We start from the raw sequence: 18,886 nt of genomic DNA, 5'->3' as shown, positions 1-18,886 counted from the left end.
AGGACACACATGGGCTAAACATCTGAAGGAATATTGGTGCTAGGAGAATAGTTAGGGGTTGCAGTTGTGAACGTGTTTCGTGTTCCTCTCTGGAGGTCACAGCACTGCAAGGTTTGTCTGCTCAAAATCATTGTTCTTGGCATAAACAGAAACCAACTGGGCAGCAAAAAAAAAAAAAGGGATCCATCTCCTCCTGCACACCTGGTGCCTTTGGTTGAATGTCTCTGTAGGTTATACCCAATCTAAGTCCCTGCCACATCTTCTGTTTGATGTCAGACCTGTCAACTTTGCTTTCCTGGGATGTGTTTGATCATTCCAGATTGCGCTAGAACAATCTGTCCTTTCTTTGGGACATTGATCTATCCCTTTTTATCTCTGTACTTCTTTTTTCTCTTCTGAGATGCTAAGATAAAGCTGAGCTTCAAAAGATGACAATTGGATGAAAAAGAAAATATGTGTGAAGCTCTGGGTGGTCCTTTCTAGAAGCCAGCAGGATGTGGTGCTGCAGGCCTATAATCCCAATCTCGGGAAACTGAAGCAAATTCAAAGCCAGCCTCAGCAATTTAGTGAGGCCTTAAGCAACTTAGTGAGACCCTGCCTAAAATAAAAAATAAAAAGGTCTTCGGGATGTGGCTCAGTGGTTAAGCACCCCTGGGTTCAATTCCTAGTACCAAAGTTAAAAATTAAAAAATACTGTACACCCACTCGACTAGTCCATAATCAGTGCATCTGTTGATGGGGTGATATTTCCATGCAGACCTCAAAACCCATCTACTAGGCTCTCTCCTCCTACTCAGGTCCTTATCTTGGGATTTCACCACTGACCTTTTCCTCTCCTCCAACACAGCCTTGGATTCTGCCAAGCCACTCCCACCTTTGCTCTTTCCAGCCAGAGCTTGACTAAACAGATGATAAAGCCACTGGAAGAAAAAGAAGGCAGGAATGTGGAATCAAAATACACAGTCTCATAGCAGTCTCAGTGGCCACACAGTGCCAGGGTATGCTTGTAACAATTTGACTTAGGAAGCCTAAGGCAAAAATCCAGTGCTGCAGGGAGCAGAGATGGGCAGGAGAGCTGGCTGGAGGAGAGAACAGACCTCTTCTTGGACATTAGAAATAAGGGCAGTGTTCTGATAATTTCCGGTGGCTTCCTATGGGGCAAGGCTATGCCAAGCACACTCCACATGTACTCTCATGTGCTCCTCCTGGCAATGGTGAGGAGGTAAGAGTGTCATCCTCACTTCACAGCAGAGGAAACTGTGCTCATAGAGGTTACATTGTTCGCTCAGAGTTTTAGAATATTGGTCTCTGGACAGGAAGTTGGTTCATATTTTATCCTTAGAGCCTCTGCAAAGAATTGACACATTCTTTAGCCTATAGTGGTAAGTGCTTTGTCATTGGCTGCAGAGGCCTTTGACTCATTCCTAGCTCTGAGCAAACCCAGAAAATGTCCTTAAAGTACTCTTGGGGTCTGTATGTATCAGTGAACCCTAAGGCAGGGATGGAATCCTCCAGTGGCATCCTTTTCTCCCTTCCCCTCCAGCCCAGACCAAGGGTTGAGTCAGGATATCTCTTTGACAGAGATAAACATGGGCACAGCTTATATCCCACCCAGGGATTTCTAAGAAATCAGTAGGAAGTGACTAATTGAGTAACACCAAAGCCACAGAGAGCTTCCTTAGCCTTGTTGGCATCATCCAACCAGGGATGTCTAGCTGTAGCCCCTTTTTCCAGACCTGGAGATGGGTGCAGAATGGTAGACAGAAAGCTATAGCATTTCTAGACCTAAGGTTGGCCTTCCTGAAAGAGCCACTGAGACTCAACTCTGCTAGCAGCCCACCTGCTTCTTCAGAAGGTCAAACTTTGAAAATGCCTTAACCCTGAGCAGCTGATCTTTTCTGCCTCGTCAGAGTAAGAGCTTTGCTTGAAGTTTGAAAGGCAGGTGTGGAGCCAAGGACTGCAGAAAGACCTTCCTCTTTCTCTGAAGGTCTGTGGCACCATGGCTGGGCATGACCAAGATGAGCTTGAGGCAATGGGGATGGCATTTGCTAAAAGGAACTTACCCGGGGTGTGTGTTTCTCCTTCTGCCTAAGGTTAAGTAATAGTAACATTCTGGATAAGAGAACTCTAACGTGGTTTTCTGCTAAACTCCATTATTTTAGATGAGTTTAATCTTGGGCCAGTTTAACCAGTAGCAGACTAATAAAATGACAATATGGGCTTGATGCCAGGACAAATGTTGACTTACCCTTATAATGCTGACAAAAATGAATAACTTTGAAAGTAATTGAGGAGTGAAATCTTAGTCAAAACTACAATCTGAAACAGTGGTTCTGTTTTATTTTACTGGCACTGCTGAGAGATTGTATTCATAACCGAGACTGCTACTGCTCCCACTCTTAGAGTCCCATGTTTTCCTAAATGATTTCCCAAAGTTCTTTATTTTTTCCCTCCCATTCTAGCCCATAAACCTTCATTTGGCAAAAAAAGAAACGAAAAAAAAAAAAAAAAAAGATTTCCCTCTAGTCAAGCAAGTAAGACAAGATCCTTTTTTCAAGGTGGGGGCAAAAAATTTTCAGTGATCATGAGAAGAATAAAGGCAATCCCTTGCTTAAGTCTTCTCTCAGAAACAAAATGGTATGCCATGGACATGAGTCCTCATTTCACCACAGTGGTAAAATGCATGGCTTCTCCAAGGGGTACTGGATGAAATTCATCTCATTTGCCCCACACCCCCATCTTCCCTTCGTTTTGCCATTTAATTTTTTTAAACTTGAGAGAGCTGTAGTATTTCACCAGGGTGTATTGTGGACTTGAAGGACACAGGGGAGACTTGAAGAAAAGGGAGTCAAGAGGGCTCCAGAAATTGTCATAGGAAAGAGTTCTTTCTAGCCCATTGTTTTGTTGCATTGTATGGGAAGCTGTATTTGGGGCAGAGACCCTGGTTGTGGCTTCAGAGACTCATGCCAGCATCATCTGAGCTCAGCCAGCTATCCTCCTGATGTCTGTCCCTTAACCAGCACTCCCATAAAAACAGCCACTTGGGCCTAAAAGCCCCAGCTGCTCACTTGGCTTCTGATGCCCACTGGCTCAAAGACAGGGTTTGGGTCCAGAAATGCTATACATTTCTGCCCGCCATGTTACCTGAAAGCTTGATATACAGGGAATAAATATCAGTTCTCTAACGTTAATATGTTCAGGATTTTGTTTTTGGTGCCCAGGATTGAACCTAAATCCTCATGAATGCTGAGCACATGCTTTACCAGTGAGCTACACGCCCAGCCCCAGTACTTTCAATCTTATAGCCCTTAGAGTTGATGGTTTAATTTGTAGATTTTCTCACAACATCCTGTGGCAACTTCATCATCTGCTTTTGCACTTCCATGAGTCAAGGATGGAGAAGTCATCAGAGCTTCCACCCAGCAGTGTGACAGTCTGTCTGTCACTTGGGCACGAGTCTATACTAACTCAAGGTGTTCCCTGGATTTTATTTATCCAGGTTCTTCTTGTTCCCTGTTAGCAAAAACAAAACAAATAAACCCTAGCTTTTGTTTTTTCTTTTCTCATTTAAGGAAGGAAATTAGAGTGTTTCCTCATAGCACCTGATGTGTAGGGGGAGTTGAGCCCTTCCATCAAAAAGGAAATCCAGTTCCCCTTGGATGCCTAGTGTAAGGTGAAGGGCAGCCAGACAGCTGGCAAAAACAAACACAGGGGTGTGGCCTCCATATTTGAGACCAGCCTCCACAGTTGGTATGGGGGATCCCTCCAGGAGCAGTTCCTGGTGGTTTGTCAAAAACCACAAAGCCTGTCATTCCTTATTAAAATCACCGATAAGGGTCTGTAGAGGAAATTTATAGTGTTGAGTTGGAGGACCTTCTACTCACCTTGTGGGTTAGAAATCAATAATTCTGAAACACATGAGGCTTAATCAATGAACCCAGGTTTCCGTTGGAATTTGGGCCTCATTATTTGCCTTTCATCTTCTGGTAACAGATGATATCAGGTTAATTAACTGTGCCAGGGGAAAGAGAACAGGAAAAAAAATAGTGGAAAATTTGGAATTAGAACAATCACTTCATTATTGTCTCCCCCGACCCCATAAATAAGATGAATAGACACTTGTGAGCTGTAAGAAAGTTCCCTTTCCTGTCTCTATAATCCCACTCCTCTTTTTTTCCCCTGTCTTTCCTTTTATAGAACCAGGGATTGGGCTCAGGGCTTCTCACATGCTAGGCAAGGATTCTATCACTGAGCTACATCCCCACCAACCCTATTTCTTTCTTGTCCAGACACTTTATGGCTGCCTGTGTGGATCATCCAAATTGCCCTGCCTGATCATCACCTCACTCCTGCCCACTTCCCTGACAGCTGCAGCCAACACTTACTCTGGATCTATATTCTGGTTTTCCCTGTGCCACCAGGAGGAAATGCTTCACCCAAGGCTGATATATGTACTCTTCAGTGAAGCCCAGTTTGCAAAAACTGTGTAAACACTACTGAATTGGATTAAAAATGATACACATAGTCACAGAGTGTCTCCTTCAACTTATGTATTAATTACAAAGAGTACTGTAGTAACTTTACCATGGAGAAACCCTCAGATGCTACCTGTGTTAATTTCCTAGGGCTGCTATAACAAAGTACCACAAGCCAACTGATGTAAAAGGACAGAAAGTTGTTGTTACTGTTCTAGAGGCTAAAAGTCTGTTGTAAACACAGCCTTGGTCCCTCTGAAACCTACAGGGGCATCCCTCCTTACCTCATGCTAGTTTCTAGAGTTTGCTGGCAATCCTTGGTATTCTTTGACTTGCAGATGCATGACTCTGATCTTGGCCTCCCTTTCACTGCATTGTCATCTTCTCCCTGTGCATTTCTGCCTAAATTTCTTCCTTCTTATGAGAAGACCAGCAAATATATTTAGGGCCTGCTCTAACCTAGCATGAACTCATCTGAACTTGACTATATGTCCAAAATTCTATTTCTACATAAAGTCATATTCTTAGTATCCAGGCTTAGAATTTGCACATATCTTCTTGTGGGGACATAGTTCACTTATAACACCATCTTGAACAAGTGTCAAAGTTAATATCATCAGTATAAGATATAGCAACTTCATGTACCTCTCTGATGTTTGGAGGATGTTTGGAGAAGGTCACATCCTTCCGTCAAATTGTCAAAACATGTATAAACCAAACTTAATCATGAGAAACCATCAGCCAAATCTAAATCAAGAGTTATTCTATAAATAACCAACCAATCTCCTCAAAAGTGTCAGAGAACTGGGCATTGAGCTGAATGCCCATTAATCCCAGCCACATGGGAGACTGAGGCAGGAGGATTGCTAGTTTGAGATCAGTCTGGGGAATTTAGTGAGAACCTGCCTCAGAATAAAAAATAAAGAAGGCTAGGAGTATAGCTCAGTGGTACAGCACCTCTGATTCTATCCTCAGTGCCACACACATTAAAAAAAAAGTGTCAGATAGCTATAACATCCTGATAGACAAGAAAACTAAGGAACTCTCACAGATTGGAACAAACTATGGAGATAAGACAATGAAATATAATATGGATTTCAGATCAGATCCTGGAAAGAAAAAGGATATTAGCGAGGCACCTGTTGAAATCCCAATGACTCCTTTTATAGTTAAGTTTTGTGTTGATGTTAATTTCTTAGTTTTGATAAATGTTCCTTGGATATGTAAGCTGTTAACATTGAAGGAAGTGAGGTAAAAGGGTGTAGGGGAACACTTTGTACTATTTTTGCAACTCTTTTGTGAATCTAAAATCATTTCCAAAGCAATTTTTTGAAAGATTATGCATATATTGAGTAATTAGATATGTTTACTTGTAAATAGAGGCAAAGAATTTGGAGGGAAAATCATCTTTAGTAAAATACATGTAGGTTTGTCCATCTTGTTCCGGGTCCTGTTCACTTGAGAGTTCACTGTTCATAAAGCAACTGTGCCATGTGCTCCTCATCTTTAGCCGTTAGGCAAATTAGCTTAGCAGAGGCATATAGTCAAACATTTGGTCCATATTTTGTCTCTACCACCTTAGGTATGTGACCTTGTGGAAGTACTTGTGCTCCTTGAACCTCAGCATATTCACCTGTAAAATGGGGACAATAATATTAGCTCTGTCTTGGAATGTTTTAAAAATAAGATGGCTTATTCTCAGCCGATTCCTCCCAATGCCATTAACACAAGAGGGAGAATCTGTAGGAATTTTTTTGAAGGACAGGCTAGACAGCAAGCTGTCATGTCCCCCAGAGAGGAGGGATAGGGCTATTTGAAGTACAGTTTGTGTCTTGGAAGGAAGCAGAGGCAGGAGAGGTATTGGCCAGTGGTAAATGAGAGCCTCTGGAAGGATAAGGAAGGACTTGGCAATGGGAGGTGTCAAAGGAAGTGAGAACGCAAGGGTATTTGTGGTGACCTAGATGTTTTGAAGGGTGAAAATCTTGCCCATAAGCTGTAAAACAATGTGAACTGCTCTTTGGCCCTGGGGAATGGGGTGATAAAGTCAAGGCAATGGTACACTAATTTAAACTTTTAAACTTATTTAATTGGAGAGAGGCAGAGGGGAAATGTGACTCTAGCCCTGATAAGAAGTCTCAGCCTCTTAAGTAGAAGACAGTGTTATTGTAAGAATGAAGAGAAAAGCATGAATTTGGGAGACAGAAAGGATGGGGGTGGGAGAAAGCAAACCATGTCCGTAAATTTAAATAAATACAACAGGATCAGAGGACTCCTGTCCATGGGCAGTCTGACCTTGAAGGGCCCTCTGTTTTCTCTGTGTGTTTCCAAAATAAATCAAGAGTTGACCTCCATTAGATTGCTTTATGTTATGGAGTTAAATGATCAGGAGCCTGTTGATGGATTTCTTAACGAGAGGGAATAAATAAACAAGTCAATAGAATAAGACAGACTTCAGGGAGTCTGACAGCTGGGCTGGTGCTTGCTTCTTCATCAGGATGCCTGCCCTGGAATTTAAATGTTGTGAAGTAGTTCTCCCAGCTTTCACTATCCAAGCATTGAGGGCCTTTTCCTAGTCCAGTCTGTATTGGTTAAGAGGTACTAAAATTCAGCAGGTTTTTGTTGTTGTTGTTGTTGTTTTCATTTTACCAGATTTCTGTTTTGGATGTCTATCTCTCTGGTGTCCTCCTTCACTAGGCCTGTACTAACAAATGACATAAAATGCTTGGGTGACATCTGTTTATTTCTAATTACAGTGTTTGTTGGTACATTTGCAAAACCATTTTGTGTGCATTTAAAAAAAAATACTTTCTAAAAAATGTGGGAAAAGGGCTGGGGTTGTGGTTCAGTGGCAGAGTGCTTACCTGGCACATGAGAGGCACTGGGTTTGAGCCTCAGCACCACGTAAAAATAAATAAGCACAATAAAGAAAAAAAAGTGGGGGCTGGGGATGTGTCTCAAGTGGTAGCGTGCTCGCCTGGCATGTGCTCAGCACTGGGTTCAATCCTCAGCACCACATACAAATAAAGATGTTGTGTCCGACGAAAACTAAAAAATAAATATTAAAAAATTTCTCTCTCTCTCTCTCTCTCTCTCTCTCTCTCTCTCTCTCTCTTGCTCTCTCTCGCTCTCTAAAAAAAAAAGGAAAAAAGAAAAAGAAAAAAAAAGTGGGAAAAAATAACCATGTTCCAGGCACAGTGGCACATGCCTGTAATCGCAATGACTCTGGAGGCTGAGGCAAGAGGATTTCAAATTCAAGGCCAGTCTTAACAAGTTAGTTAGGTACTATCTATAAATAAATAAATAGATAGATAGATAGATAACAAATAAAAGGGCTGGAAGTTAGCTCAGTGGTAGGGTGCTTCTCAGTTCAATACCCAGTACTACAAAAATTTTGAAAATACTTCCTACCATGGAGAATTTTGGCTTGTACCATAGGTGGGATTGCTTACTGAGTCCTCTGTGTGATATACCTGGTTTTGACATCTATCAACCTGTAATCAATCCCTATCCCCTTACCCCAACTTTGTTTTATTTTAAAGTAAATCCTAGACATCATGTCATTTCTTAATGTGTTCTATTTGTACATGTTAATGATCAGGGAACGTTGGTGTTGTGTTTGGACTGATTTGCTTAGAAAATTAAGAGAATAAAATGCAGGAGGATAAGGTTTGCTCATACAAAAAGTAAAGTCATATATATCCCCTGATCATCAGGAGAGGAGCCTACATGCCCAACCCCAGGGAGAATATGCAAATCAAGCTTATGTGTGAGAGTGAGGCTTCTATGTATATTGTCTTTGGGTGACCCCAAGCCAAATACAGCATACATCCTATGGGCCTTAAGCTAAGAGTTTCTGTTTTTAAATAGGTGAAAAAAGAAGGATACATATTTTTGACATGAAAATATTCTGAAATTTGATGTGCATGTCCATAAATAAAGGTATAATGGGCTATAGTCACATTCATAATTGTACCTATTGTTTATGACTGACAGCACAGATGAGTAGTTGTGACAGGCTGGATGTCCCACAAAGTCTGAATTACTTACTTTCTGGCCCCTCACAGAAAAAGCTAGGCCTGATGTAGGACATAGGCTCTGGAGTACACTGCTTTGGATTTAAATCCTGGTCACCTTTTTTTTTTTTTTTCTTTTAAGCTTAATGACTTTAAGCAAGTTGACCACTCCATGCCTCAGTTTCTTCATCTTGAGAATGGGAATCATAATAGTAGTTAAATTATAGGGATAATTGTAAGAGTAAACTAATATATTTTATATGTCAAACATTGAGATAAGTTACTATGACCTGTATTAAATTATTATTATTTATTTAAGCTAAAGTTTCTCAATCACTGTGAGACTATAACTTCTTATTTCATATGAAGATAGTGAAAGCCACCTATAGGGTGACGAGGTACATTAGACAAACGCTTGGGAGGGTAGTTTCCACCCTACACAGAGTCCTATAAAGGATTCCCTAATATTTCCAAGTGTTTGAAAAGTTATTTTGTATGACTCCATCATCTCATGGGTAAAATGTCTACTGACTCGGTCAGTTCTCACTTCTTCCTTGCAGTACAGCAGTCTAATTCCCTATGCACATGATTGCGTTTCCAGCCCCTCCTGTGGCCCAGTGAAGGTAGAGTCTCAGGGCAGCTGCAGACATAACATGGATCATCTTCCTAGTATTCCAACTCCACTATGGCTGCAAAAAACAAAGGAAATTAGTGAGGGTTTCATCATTAATATCATAGTTATTTCATTGAAACTATTTTTGAAGGAAGAAATATGCCAGGTCATATGCATGTGGTAGACATTTTCTTATGTTACAACCAATTTGTTTTGGTTTTTACCTCTTGGGAGGAAGAATAAGGAAAATATAAAAATCTTTGTTTCTCAGAAGGAATATCAAAATCCATTTAATAAGAAACACAAAATAAAATCACATGGAGTGCTCCATTCCATTTTGTTTGTAACCCCAAGATGTATTTTAAATTGCTGGATCAGTTCTACCTGTATGCCTTTCTTCATTCTCTTTCCCTTTTTGCCACATTTCCCTTCTTTTAGTTTCTTCCTCCTTTTCCCAGCTTCCCTGCTCTCTGAATAGCCAAAAAAAAAAAAAAAGCTTTTTTTTTGATAAATGTCAAATGCCAAGCCAGGCTGGTGATATAGCTTTGTTAGTAGAGCGCTTGCCTCACATGCACAAGGCCCTGGGTTCAATCTCCAGCACCACCAAAAAAAAAAAAAAAAAAAGTCAATGCCAATTTATAATAGAAATTCATGGCAAACTTGGTACAGAGAGAATTATCCCTGCTCAATAAAGAATGATTCTTCCATTCTTTCAGCAAACATAATACATAATGATGAAATCTTAAGAATAATCACTTTAGTATTAGAAATTAGAGTAGTACACTCACTATCTTGCCTTATAATCAATAACATACAGGTGGCTCTAGCCAGTGCAATAAGATAAGAAAAACAAATGTCTTAAAATCTAGAAAATATGAAACAAAACTATTGTGATTTCTGAAATAATGCCTACAGAGAATATTCATTACTTTTTTATCTTTTTTTTTTAACCTCTTTAGTGATATGCCCTCATGCCCTCTCTTAAAATAATGTGGTCGAGCTGGTGTGTGCCCTTGAAACAGGACATCTTGTTCCTAGGGTAGGCATTGACCTTGCCCAATTTGATCTGGTAGCTTTAGTTGTTGGACTAGGAAGCCTCTCTGCAGGTTTTGTTCTGTTGTCTCTCTGCAAAGCCTGAAAGCATCCCTGGTATTGCATTTGCTAGTTCTCAGTAGAGCTATTTATCTAGAATCTGGAAACATTTTCCCTGAAGGCTCTCTTTAGACAGCAGTAAAATGTAGCTGGAGACATACTGAGTAAATGAAAAAGAAAAATCAAATTAGGCCAAGAATTTCTTTTAATCTCCTATTTTCACAGAAGCCCTCAAGGAGAACACCATAATTCATACTTCACTCATGTGGGTCAGGCAAAAAGCTCCCCCTACAAAGATCCAGTAACCTGTAAGTGTTCTGTTTTTGAACTTACACCTGCCTGTATTGCTGGATGATAGCAATGGATTCTGGTTCAGTCCTTCTTTACTTGAGAATTTAAGATTACCAGATAGCAGCCTGATGTTCACTTGCAAATGGGCAATGCCTCAGGAAAGCAGTTTTAGTTTAGAATCTTGTGTAGCAGCGCTGTGCTGAACCTTCAGAGGAGCCCACAGTTGCATCATACATATATCTTTATAGCTACATAGCTAATGCCCATCTGACTGGGTTTTGTGAAATGGGCAGCAAAGTCAGCAGAACCTTAGAAGAGATGACACAGCAGGTGGAACAGAACTGGATCATCCCTCAACCTGCCAAGTATGCAGCGTCTTCTTGTCCCCTTTTGAAGAAAAAAAAAAAACTAGCTGCTATTTGCCTTTCAACCTCTCCATTCTGATACAGAATTTGTGACCCAACAACTTCAGCCACAAAAATGAGAACCAGAGGCTCTGGACTCTGAAGTACATGTAGGATTTTCTGAGACCAAATCCCGCTACCCCAGGGAATCCTCTGCCTTCTCAATTGCTGCAATGCAGTTTATGCCACCAAAGGTAGAGATATCATGATCTTAGCATTTCCAAACCAAAATAGGAGCCATTTAGAGAAATTCAGGGGATGCTTAAGAGGCTGTGTGTGTGTGTGTGTGTGTGTGTGTGTGCACGCGCACGCATGCGTGGATTCAATGCTGGTGGTGCAGCTCTGACGTAAAAAAAAAAAAAAAAAAAAAGTCCTCTTTTAGTCACAGATGCTCAGGAGCCAGACACCAGACAGGGAGCATCCTGAAGGGCACTGTCAGCTGAAAGAAAGACTGTTAGACCTTTCTCTTCAATACTTACATCTTTGTAACACAGTGTCTCTTATGTTGGAAGATTCCTCCGCCACATTTTGGAACTAAGCCTTCTTGGTGGTCTGAGAGTTTTCTACTGCCTGTTCAACTTAGCATGCCAAGAAGCCAGGGAGGTCCCCGGCAGCCTGGATTCATTCTCTCTTAGAAAAGTATCTGACTGCTTTGAGAAATTATGAAGTCATTCTTAGCCACAGTGTGGAAGTGTTTTGAACTTTTGAGGGGGTTAAAATTTTGAATTTTTCTATTTAAATACCATAGAACTCAGGGACAGTCTATTTGAGAGAAGACTTACAATTTTTTGAGGCTGGCAAGGGCATAAAATGACAGGAGAGCTTCTCAGCAGAATTCCAGATTTACAAAGGATTTTTCCAAGCACCTGCTATGTTCAGAATATTCTGCAGGGATGTCCTGAAGAATCAGAAGTTCTGGTTTAACCCCTCAAAACTTTGAAAGCAATGGCTGAAAAGGAAAGATGAGCACCTGGGGGCTCCCTCTGCAAATGACTGAGGTCTGCCACAATTGGCTACTTTGGCTTTTTCCATCAAAATCTGGTGTCTTCATGTGCTGTCCAGCATCTACTGCAGGTCAGATGGAGCTTAGGAAGACAAGGGTAAACTGTTCTCTTTGTCTTTGGAAAATGTTTTGTCTTTCATCTCTCTGTTCCCCACAGCCTGCTGTTTTTATTTATGTAATTTTTGTCTTTAAAGTCGTTGGGATGGGTAGGCTGTCTCTCGCCCATCGTCCAGTTTGGGAGTAACTTGCAGATTTGCAAATAGCATTTTCTGTGGAGGGAGGTTCAAAATTTGTGGCTATAAATAGTATAGAAAGGAATGCCCATGGTACAATTTTCTCCTTGTACATATTCTTTTGCAATTAGGTTTATATTTATGAGTATTTATGAGTATTTATGAGTATTAATATTTAAATAATGCATTTAAAATACATTGTAGATATAAAGATACTTTTCATAAGATCCCAGCAATAAAACTTCCTTTCTTTTAAAAAATAGATTTTTAACTTAGTGAATTAAGAAAAGCAATCTTTGTGCTTTTGAAAGACCACTTTGAAAAAGAAGAGTATCTTTAGGGGAAATGGAGAAATGGTTTGTAAAAAAGATGAAACCACAAGCAATAAAAGACACCTTCCTAACAAGGTCACTTAATGGGAAATCAGAGGTCACTTTTCTCTACAGGAGTAGGAAAGATGATTTTACAAAGTGGAGGCTTTCAAATTAAAAGCTGTGGGTGAGGAAAAAGGAGATCCCTGCCCTGTGCTTTTCTCTCAGAAGCTGCCTCTGTTGACATCCCCTGTCATTTATCCTTCCCTGGCTCCTAAGCTAGGTCACCTCTGCAGAGCTGGAGTAAGATAGGGCACTTTTGATGTTCCACAATTTAGTGTGCAACCAGCAGCTTATGAAGAAGGACATGATTGTGTGGTAGAATAAGGTTGTCTTCAGAATTGACCTTGACATTTTCCTTTTTTTTTTCCCTACCCCCTTACAGGAACCTAGTAATAAACGGGTCAAGCCCCTTTCCAGAGTCACATCTCTGGCAAACCTCATCCCACCCGTGAAGGCCACCCCATTAAAACGCTTCAGCCAAACTCTGCAGGTAAGATGGACACAGTGGTTTTCTGTAGAAGGGGGCATCCTTATACTACCCAGATTTTCCCCTGCTTTCAGACTGACCAAATTCAATGCTTGTCTCAATAGAAGAGTACAGGCGAGAGGGCAGAAAGGAAGAAAAGTGTTTTCAAGTTGCAATCTAAAGTCCGGCAGAGTCAGAACCATTTCTCTTGTATTTTTCCTCACAATTGTATTTCTAAGGCATATGCTGCATCTAGATGTTCTCTTACAGGTTTTGTCCTAAAATATGTATGTGCTCAAAAGAAACCCAGCACATGATATGAGCTGGGGGGAGGCGGGGTGATGCATAACAGAACCTGGTGGCAGGGTCAGCAAACTGCAGCATGTGGAAAAAATGTAGCCTGCCACCTGGGTTTTGTTTTTATGGCCTATGAGGTAAGGGAGGCTTTATTTTTAAAACGTTTGGAGAAGAGCAGGAAAGAAGAATGGTATTTCTTGATATATGAAAACTATATGAAATTCAGATTTCATTGTCTATAAGTAAAGTTTTGTTGGAACCCAGTCATGCCCATCTGTATTTTTTCAGTGATTGCCTTTGCACCCCAATGGCAGAGTTGAATAGTTGTGACAGAGACCATATTGCCCACAAAGCCAAAAATAATTACCATCTGGCCCTTCACAGAAAATGTTTGCTGATCCTTGGGTTAGACCCTGGAGTGGAAGTACCTTGGCTCCGATCTTAGTTGCCTCACTGAAAGACTGTCACCTTGAACTAGTAATTTAACATCTCTAGTTCTCGCTTTTATTCCTTATGGATAAATTTTGCCACAATGTCACCAGCTCCTTTGTAAAATTGTTGTAAAGATTTATGTGACAGTATATTCAAAGGGTCTCCTATAGTGCTTTGGCCCTTTGTTAGCCATCAATAATTTACTAATTAGGGGTTGGGGATGTGGCTCAAGCAGTAGCATGCTTGCCTGGCATGCACAGGGCGCTGGGTTCAAACCTCAGCACCTCATAAAAATAAAATAAAGATGTTGTGTCCACCGAAAACTAAAAAATAAATATTTTTTTAAAAATTCTCTCTCTCTCTTTAATAATAATAATAATTTACTAATTAGTTCAGTAGTAAATATTGGTTACTATAGTAATTTTTTAGTTAATGAGTGTTTGTAGTTATTTCTTTCTCTCTCTCTCTCTCTCTCTCTCTCTCTCTCTGTACTGGGGATTGAACCCAAGGGTGCTTAACCATTAGCCACATCCTTAGCCCAGGTTTCTTTTGTCTTTTGAGACGGGGTCTCATTAACTTGCTTAGGACCTTTCTAAGTTGCTGAGTTTGGCTTTGAACTTTCTATCCTCCTGCCTCCATCTCCTGAGCTGCTGGGATTGCAGGCTTGTGTAGTTATTCTTAAACTCCTGATGAAGTTTATTTTTTAAAGTGAAAATTGAGATTTGTCTAAGGCCTTAGATCCAAGTATCCTCTTTTAAACTCAAGCCCACGGAAATCATGCCATGAAAAGCCTCACCCAATATAGCTGAACCATTTCAAGTGAGCCATTTTTTATTTTTCCCAAATACCTTGGCTTGGCAATATTATCCTTGCTTTCTGCATCCTTAAGAAAATTGTGAAATTAGAATAAATAAATAAATGTTTTTAAAAACACTGTAGGAAAAAAAAAAAGAAAATTGTGTATCAGAACTCCAGACATGCCTCATGTGACAAAAATCCATGACTTGAGAACTCTTTGGGGTTCTTCCTTACCCACTTTCTGTCCGTGCTTCTTCACAGTTTAGCCAATATACCATGACTCCACAGAGTCTGTTCTGTTCCTGCCACTTTCCTGTAGATGCCATCCCTCTCCAGAGTTCATCCCCTTGGTGCCCATTCCTCTGTTAACTGTGCCAACAGTTGCTCCCAAATGAATCCCTCATCACCTAATTTGCTGTAGGTTTGACTCTGTTTCTCTCAGTGGTTAGTCCCCTGGGCCCCTAGTTACACCCTGATCTTTTTTATGGAAGAAAAGAGAAAAAGAGAACAAGGTCAACTGGGGAGCCAGATGAAGGACTGCAAAACTAGTGAAGAAGGACGTCTTTACCTGCTCTCTTTTATGACCAGTTCTGAGCCCCACTGGACAAGCTCATTGCCATCAGCTTTCCCTGGAAGAGTCATCACCACCTGATTCATACATGTCTGGTCTTTCACTGAGTTCTGCTTTTTGGTAATTCTTTAGCCTTCTTCTGCATTTGACTGTTTCTTCTGCATCCTAGTGACTGTGATTCAGGTTCACTCTGTAGCAATTTCTTCTCCTGATTATGGAACGCCCCCATCACTGATCATCTCTTCCTGTTGTTTTCCCCCAGAATGTCCCACCTTGTGCCCAGGAGGTCCTCATTCATTCCACAGGCACTGAATAAGACCTCACCAAGCTCCATATTCTTCTTCCTGCCTTCCTGTTGCTCTGTTCTGTATGGAGTTGCTTTCTTGTAGATTCATGGCAGAGATGGGCTTAGGTTCCCATGTGGCAATAATGAGTTGGACCAAAGTAACTAGCCACCTGTCACCTATGGATGTCCCCCCACTCTCCTTCTAACACTGGTCCCTTTGCTTCACTTGCTATCATTGCTTTGCCTGAACTATAGACTTTTGTATTCATGCTCCTAGGAAAAGCAGCTTCTGTGTCTCCCACTGCAGCCCAGCTCTGATGATACATTGCTTTGAGATCCTTCATGATCTTGCCCTCACTGTCTTTCTTTTGGCTTCTCAGGCAATCTTCATTTCTTTTCTCCTGTTCTTGGGGATCCTACTCAGGAAATACTAAAGAAAATATTTGATCACCTTGGAAATTTGCATTGACCTGGAGAATTGGGAAAGAAAGAAATCATGTCTGAAATCCAGTAGACTAAGACCAAGCAAGGATGAGAAAGCCAGACCCGAGGGAAAACTGAAATGTAAAAATTGGTTTTCAAAGCTTCAAAGTCTTTTTTTTTTCTTTTTCTTTTTTGGCAAAGGAATTTTTTCTATTTACTTTTTTCAAATATGATAAATTGCTGACTCTAGCTGTACATATGGGACAGAAACAACCTGGCAGAAATAGAACAGTTATTCATATAGTTATGCATAAAGACACAAAAAGTACTTGAGTAACATGTTTATTCTCAAGTGTGTCCTGGTGGGGGTGGAGAGGTCAGTGAATAGAAAATGCGCCCTGTGGGTTGTAGTTAGCCTTACACAGCATGTCCACGAATGATCCATGAAGCGTGGAGAATGCCATCTTGCCCACTAGGTATCTCTGCAGCTCACCTTGGGGCGCGCAGTCCAACATTATTTCCATTCTGCATTCTGCAGCATTATTTTCAGTCCTAGCATTCAAGTAACTGCTCCCTGACCTTACTGTTTCCCTCAGCAGCTAGACTGAGTGTAGGTGCTAACATAGCTTGGGGAACAGGAAGGATAAGGAGGACAAGCAAGCCTCACAGGGATGTTCAGTAAACCAATTTTATATCCTTCCGCAGTTTGTCTGGAGTTCCAGATATTTCTAATAGGGAAGAAAGAAAAATCAAGAAAGTCTGGGCTGCCTGAGCCTCTAAGCAGCCATTCATCCTCACCCACATGTATATATTATTTATGCCTTTTCTCTTCCAAAAATGACTTGGGGCTGTCATGGAGCAGCTTGATTTTCTGTTGCAGAATTCCTTTTCCCTGGCTCCTGGCACCTTAGATGTGTATGGATTCCTTTGGATATCCAATTATGTCTCTCAGGTCAGGTTCCTTTTCATTGTAGGCTAAGAGATGACTGAGGCCCGAACACAGTGCTTTCATCAATACAGGAGCACTTAGTAGGTCTTCCTCTGATTCCTTGGGAGAGCAGTTATCCCAGGAGGATATCAGGAGAGCTTTGGGCTGGCAGCCTCCCTCAAAAGACTAAAAGCCCCGTCACAAATGTGAGTGGTCCTTGGAGCACACAATAGGATTTGTTCTTTCTTGCCTCCCTGAACCCATATGGGCTGGGGGCTTGGGCCACAGCACAAAGGCTGCATTTGTGGATGTCGGGAAGGGACAGGCCGACGACTGCATGGCGCTCTGTCTGCTTCCTTTCCAGGAAGGTTAGTGGGTCTGTAGACTGGAGCACAGATGTCTGAATCCCTCCGGGCCTATAAATTCCTCCCTGGACTGCAGGAGAGGAAAACCTGGCCCAGGTCCGAAAGGGGCCAGAGTGTACTCCCCTGGTGTGGAGTGGGAAGGTGAGCTTCCTGTGGGCTGGCAGCTTGATTCTCCCTGCCTCTCCTGTGACTGCTGTGCACAACTGCAGGACTCATTTGCACTGAGTCCAGCATATGTGACAAAATGCTGTGCTCATTGCTCTGTGATGTAGCCCTTTATTCTCTTTGGACAGCAACTTTTTTCTCTTCTGTTATGAAAGTATGTTCATTATGGAAAAAATACAGAAAAGAAAGAGAAAAGAACATGGATAGCCTTCTACTCCAAAACTACCTCCTGTTCATATTTTAATAATTTTCTCCCAGTATTATTTGAGGTATAAGTACATAGCTTACATCCCCTGAGCCTACTTTGGGGTTACTCAGAGTCTCTCCACCTTCATCACTGTCTGTGTGATTGGCTGCCTTTGGGGTTATTGCCTTCGAGGTGACCACAGATGATCTGTGGCATCCGTGTTGGTCTCATGTGTTTCCAAGCTCGCATTTAGGTGCAAAAATGTTCATATTTGCTACTGTTACAGTTTCTTGTGTGCATTGGGCCTTTCATTAAAGTTAAATAGCCCTAGCTGGGTGCAATGGCACATGCCTATAATCCCAGCAACTTGGGAGGCTGAGGCAGGAGGATCACAAATTTGAGACCAGCCTCAGCAACTTAGTGAGACTCTGTTTCAAAATAATAAAAAGGGCTGGGGTTGTGGCTTTATGTTAGAGCAAACCTAGGTTCACTCCCCAATATCATATCAAAAAAAAGAACAACTTAAAATATCCCTATTTATTTCTTTTAATGCTTTTTTTTTCTTTATTTGTTTTTGGCTTAGTATGTTTTGTTTCATCTATTTTCATCCTCCTCTTGTCATTTACCTGGATGAGAAGTTTTTATGTAGGACAAGAAGTATTATATCCCTGTTGTTCTTGGAAAAATCTGATCTTTATGGACTGTGTATATATTATTTCAATGTGTTGATATGATTTATTTTACACAATTGGCCTATTGGTGAATATTTAGGCTGTGGATATTTTTGTATTGCTAACTATGTTGAATATCATTTGAAGATATTTGTCCTGTTTTTTTAAAAAAGTACCATCTATTGTGCTTTCTTTTGATTATATAACATAAAATTTAAAATTACAGTGAAATACAAAAAAGGGAGTAAGAGTCACTTGTAATCCTTCCTCCATATCACCAAAAAAGTTTACATTAACCTTTCAGTATGTACTCAGGCAGTTGTTCTTTTACTATATATATATATAGCGGCATGCATTTTTTTTTTCCCTGTGTTAGAAGTGAACATAGGCCCTTGTACATGGTAGGAAGGCACTCTACCACTGAGCTACATCCCCAGCAACATGCATATTTTTTAAAACCAATTTCATAATCATACTGCTTTTTTTTTTTTTTGGTACCAAGGATTGAACCCAGGAATGCTTTACCACTGAGCTATATACCCAGTCATTTTTATTTTTTATTTTTGAGACAGTGTCTCACTAAGTTGCCTAGAAGACTAGCCTCAGTCTTCTTGCCTCAGTTGCCAAGTAGCTGTGATTGTAAGCATGTGCCACTTCACCCAGCTCATGGACCCAGTTCTTAATGGGTTCATAAAGTTTTGCCCAAAGGATATGGCAGTTTATTTAATCACACTCATATTGTTGAACATTTAAATGGCGCCCCTTTTTTATTCTTTTAACCTTTGTAGATAACATTGCT

The 18,886-nt window shown here is 40.9% G+C and overlaps 1 protein-coding gene across 7 annotated transcripts in view; it reads left to right on the top strand.

Annotated features, from left to right (window-relative positions):
* The window catches only part of Arhgef3 (Rho guanine nucleotide exchange factor 3), a 312,562-nt gene that overhangs the window by 257,223 nt on the left and 36,453 nt on the right, over window positions 1-18,886 (top strand). For all 7 annotated transcript variants that reach the window (XM_076868358.1, XM_076868328.1, XM_076868319.1 and 4 more), the window contains one exon: window positions 12,881-12,988. In XM_076868358.1, the coding sequence (XP_076724473.1) occupies window positions 12,881-12,988 (108 nt within the window). The remainder of the gene's footprint in view (window positions 1-12,880; window positions 12,989-18,886) is intronic.

The sequence above is a fragment of the Callospermophilus lateralis genome, chromosome 1 (assembly GCF_048772815.1).
Source record: "Callospermophilus lateralis isolate mCalLat2 chromosome 1, mCalLat2.hap1, whole genome shotgun sequence".
Classification (NCBI taxonomy): Eukaryota; Metazoa; Chordata; class Mammalia; order Rodentia; family Sciuridae; genus Callospermophilus; species Callospermophilus lateralis.
The sequence above is the reverse complement of the archived record's forward strand: the minus strand, read 5'-3'. Positions and strand labels throughout refer to the sequence as shown.